Genomic DNA, 3,368 nt, shown 5'->3' with positions numbered 1-3,368 from the left:
TGCCTTGCATGCATGAGGCCCTGGGTTCGATTCCTCAGCACCACATAAGCAAAAAGAAAAAAGCCGGAAGTCGCGCTGTGGCTCAAGTGGTAGAGAGCTAGCCTTGAGCTGAAGAGATGAGGGACAGTGCCCAGACCCAGAGTTCAGGCCCCACAACCAGACCCAAAAAAAAGAATATATAACAGAGCTGGGCACCAGTGGCTCATGCCTGTAATCCTAGCTACTCAGGAGGCTGAGATCCGAGGATCGAGTTCAAAGCCAGCCCAGGCAGGAAAGTCTGTGAGACTCTTATCTCCAATTAACCACCAGAAAACCGGAAGTGGCATTGGGGCTTAATGGTAGAGCACTCACCTTAAGCTGAACATCTGAGGGACAACACACAGGCCCAGAGTTTAAGCCCCAGGACTGACCAAAAAAAAAAAAAAAAAAAAGACATGATGTGCCATGTTTTCCCTTATCTCCACAAGACACAGTTGTTTTTGCTCAATATCACATAAAGAAATTTCCAGGTTATAAAAGACACTCTGGTACAAATTATCTCCTTGATGATACCATATCAGTGTCCTTCAGGTCACACATGACTAACTAGAGGGTCTTTCATAGATCAGAAATCTTCAGTGTGAGGAAAGGAGAAGGTGGGGGCAATGAGAACCATAGCCTTGTCTCAACAAAAGGCCTGGCAAGAATGGGGACTAGAAGGGTGTCTTTGAACTTCCTGAGGAAGAAGGGAGTACAGCCCCTCTGCATGTTCACAGTGGAGTAACCTAGCAGATGTGAGAAGGGAAGAAGGCTAGAGGGAGGGGTCCTCTGATTCCATGAATGTGAGAGATTAGGAAGCAAATTCTTTTCCACATGCTTCTCTCTTGAGTCTAGCAGGCAGTGTTCTGATCAACACACAGACTGCTTACCTCAATACCAAACAAACTTCCAGAAAAGGGGCGGTCGACAAAGCGGGGCTTATAAGTAAGCACCGTGGTGCCTTTCAGAATAATGGCGTTGGTATCAAAGCAGGACACATCTTCAACAACCACAAACTCTGTACCTAGAAAGGATAGCATGGTCAATCAAGGTCAAGCTTGAAGGCTGAAAAACAGCAGGCAGCCACAAGGAAAGGAACATAAACTCACTACGTGAGAACACTGGCCAGACAGAGATTTGGTCTCCAGGATGGCTGTCAACATTCTGCTCACTACCATCTTGTACAAACCTATATTTGGCAAGGTGCAGCTGAGCCATCAGAACACTGTCCTGGAAGGAAAGACTGGGATGTAGTCTCCCTTGTTAACATGCACATTTAAGATAGAGGGAGAAATTGCATTTTCCTGAGAGGCCTAACAGACACTTTGCCAAAGGATAGTTTAAATTGACTCAGATAACAACCTTTGGTCAAGCCACTTAAAGCATTACAACAGCTTCTCTGTAGCTGATCAAGTTGTCAAAAAGAATGTAGATCAGCTTGTGTCAAGATTTTTGACATTTGTAGTACAGCCAGCTTTCAACTCATTTGTTAAGCAGAAAGGTCAAACTCTGGATTACAATGTTTTCATCAAAAAACTATGTAAGGAACAAGCTTTTGTAACTGAATCCATTTAAAATTTATCCTGTTAGCCAGCTTTGTGAGAACAACTGGGAAGTTGTAAATATCTAAACACATGGAGATGCTTCAGAAGAACCTAATTATTAATAAAAGGAAAAAATTCTTTTTTGGAAAGAACAGTCCATTCACTTATTTGACTATTCACTTATTTATTTTCAGAAGTAAGACTTTTCACATACTAAATTTGTAAAGCATGTCTGTGGGAATCCTATAATAGATTAAACTAAAAAATTAAGCCAGACTTTACATTAGGAAAAAAGATCCTCATCCAGGCAGTTGCTCATACTGGGTAACTGCACCAGGGGCAAGACTCCCCACAGTCTTCAATGGGTCTGGAAGCCCATACACAAAAATGGAGATCAAGAATCTTGCCGGGCACCAGTGGTTTACATCTATAATCCTAGTTTCTCAGGAGGCTGAGAACTGCAGTTCAAACCAGCCTGGGCAAGAAAGTCCATGAGACTCTTAGCTCCAATCAAACACCAGAAAACCGGAAGTGGTATTGTGGCTCAAGTGGTAGAGCACTCGCCTTGAACTGAAGAGCTCCGGGACAGGACAGCACCCAGGCCCAGAGTTCAAGCCCCATGACTGACCAAAAAACAAGAAACTTGAAACTTGTTGGTCTGTAAAAGATGCAAATGAGTGAGTCTTCTCATACACAAGTAAGAGGAACCAAGAAATCATCCTGTAAGACAGGCATGGAGCTAACACCCAAACTAAACATCCATGAATCACAGATAATCACCTGTTACATTGACCTTGACCTCCAGATGCCTCTCACTGGACACAGTAAGGGAAGACCGCTTAGTAACTACTCCACTCTTAACAGTTTTGGGAACTACAACGGATTCGCTGCTGGAGTTTCGATGCCGAGAAGGAGTAACATTTTGTTTCTTAATGTCACTGGGTGTGTAGAGAAAATCATGGACCAACAATAGCCAGTCAAATATGAGAAAAACACGGAGATTGTTGAGAACTACTGTGAAACAGGAGGAATCCTTTGTAGATCTACAAGAAGACAGAGAGAAATAAAAATAAGCACAGTACTTCAATAGCTTGCAAAAATATTCCTCAGTTTGGGCAGGTAGTATTCCAAGGTATTGTCGGTTTGGGATTTATTTCCTTTTCTTTTGTTAAGACAAGTTATCTGAGGCTAACCTCAAACTCCTGAGCTCAAGCAATCCTCCTGCCTCAGTCTTTTGACTAGCTGGGACTATAGACACATATCACCATGCCTGCCTCTATTCCAGTATTTCTTAAACTGACAGTTCAAGCATCAATAAACTCTGAACACTGGTTTAAGAACACATATAGGAGTCTTTACTGTCATTTCCTGCATAGGGAATGTTCTTCTCTTTTTGCCCTTATCTCCCTAATTTATCCTTTTTTCCTAAAATAAATCCTTACTAAAATATTAAAAACCAACATATGTAGTGTATGCCTTCTTGAAGCTAACATTATTTTCAATCAAGAAGTATATTAGAAGAAAGCAGTCCAGCATAGCCCAGTGATTTCAACTAACATGACTGCCCCCAAGAGACACCTGGCAGCATCTGCAGACATTTCTAATTGTAAAGATGAGGGGCATGGGCTGGGAAGGTAGCTCAGTGGTAGAGTGCTTGCCTTGCAATGCATGAGGCCCTAGGTTCGATTCCCCAGCACCACATAAGAAAAAAGAAAAAAGCCGGAAGTGGCACTGTGGCTCAAGTGGTAGAGTGCTAGCCTTGAGCTGAAGAGCTGAGGGACAGCACCCAGGCCCAGAGTTCAGGCC

The 3,368-nt window shown here is 42.9% G+C and overlaps 1 protein-coding gene across 1 annotated transcript in view; it reads right to left on the bottom strand.

Annotated features, from left to right (window-relative positions):
* The window catches only part of Vps13d (vacuolar protein sorting 13 homolog D (S. cerevisiae)), a 236,261-nt gene that overhangs the window by 162,547 nt on the left and 70,346 nt on the right, over positions 1-3,368 (bottom strand). The window contains exons 29-30 of the mRNA XM_013031922.1: positions 2,343-2,605; positions 909-1,042 (exon numbers count right to left, since the gene is read on the bottom strand). Of these exons, the coding sequence (XP_012887376.1) occupies positions 909-1,042; positions 2,343-2,605 (397 nt within the window). The remainder of the gene's footprint in view (positions 1-908; positions 1,043-2,342; positions 2,606-3,368) is intronic.

The sequence above is a fragment of the Dipodomys ordii genome, unplaced genomic scaffold, assembly GCF_000151885.1.
Source record: "Dipodomys ordii isolate 6190 unplaced genomic scaffold, Dord_2.0 Scaffold6, whole genome shotgun sequence".
In the NCBI taxonomy this organism is placed as follows: Eukaryota; Metazoa; Chordata; class Mammalia; order Rodentia; family Heteromyidae; genus Dipodomys; species Dipodomys ordii.
The sequence above is the reverse complement of the archived record's forward strand: the minus strand, read 5'-3'. Positions and strand labels throughout refer to the sequence as shown.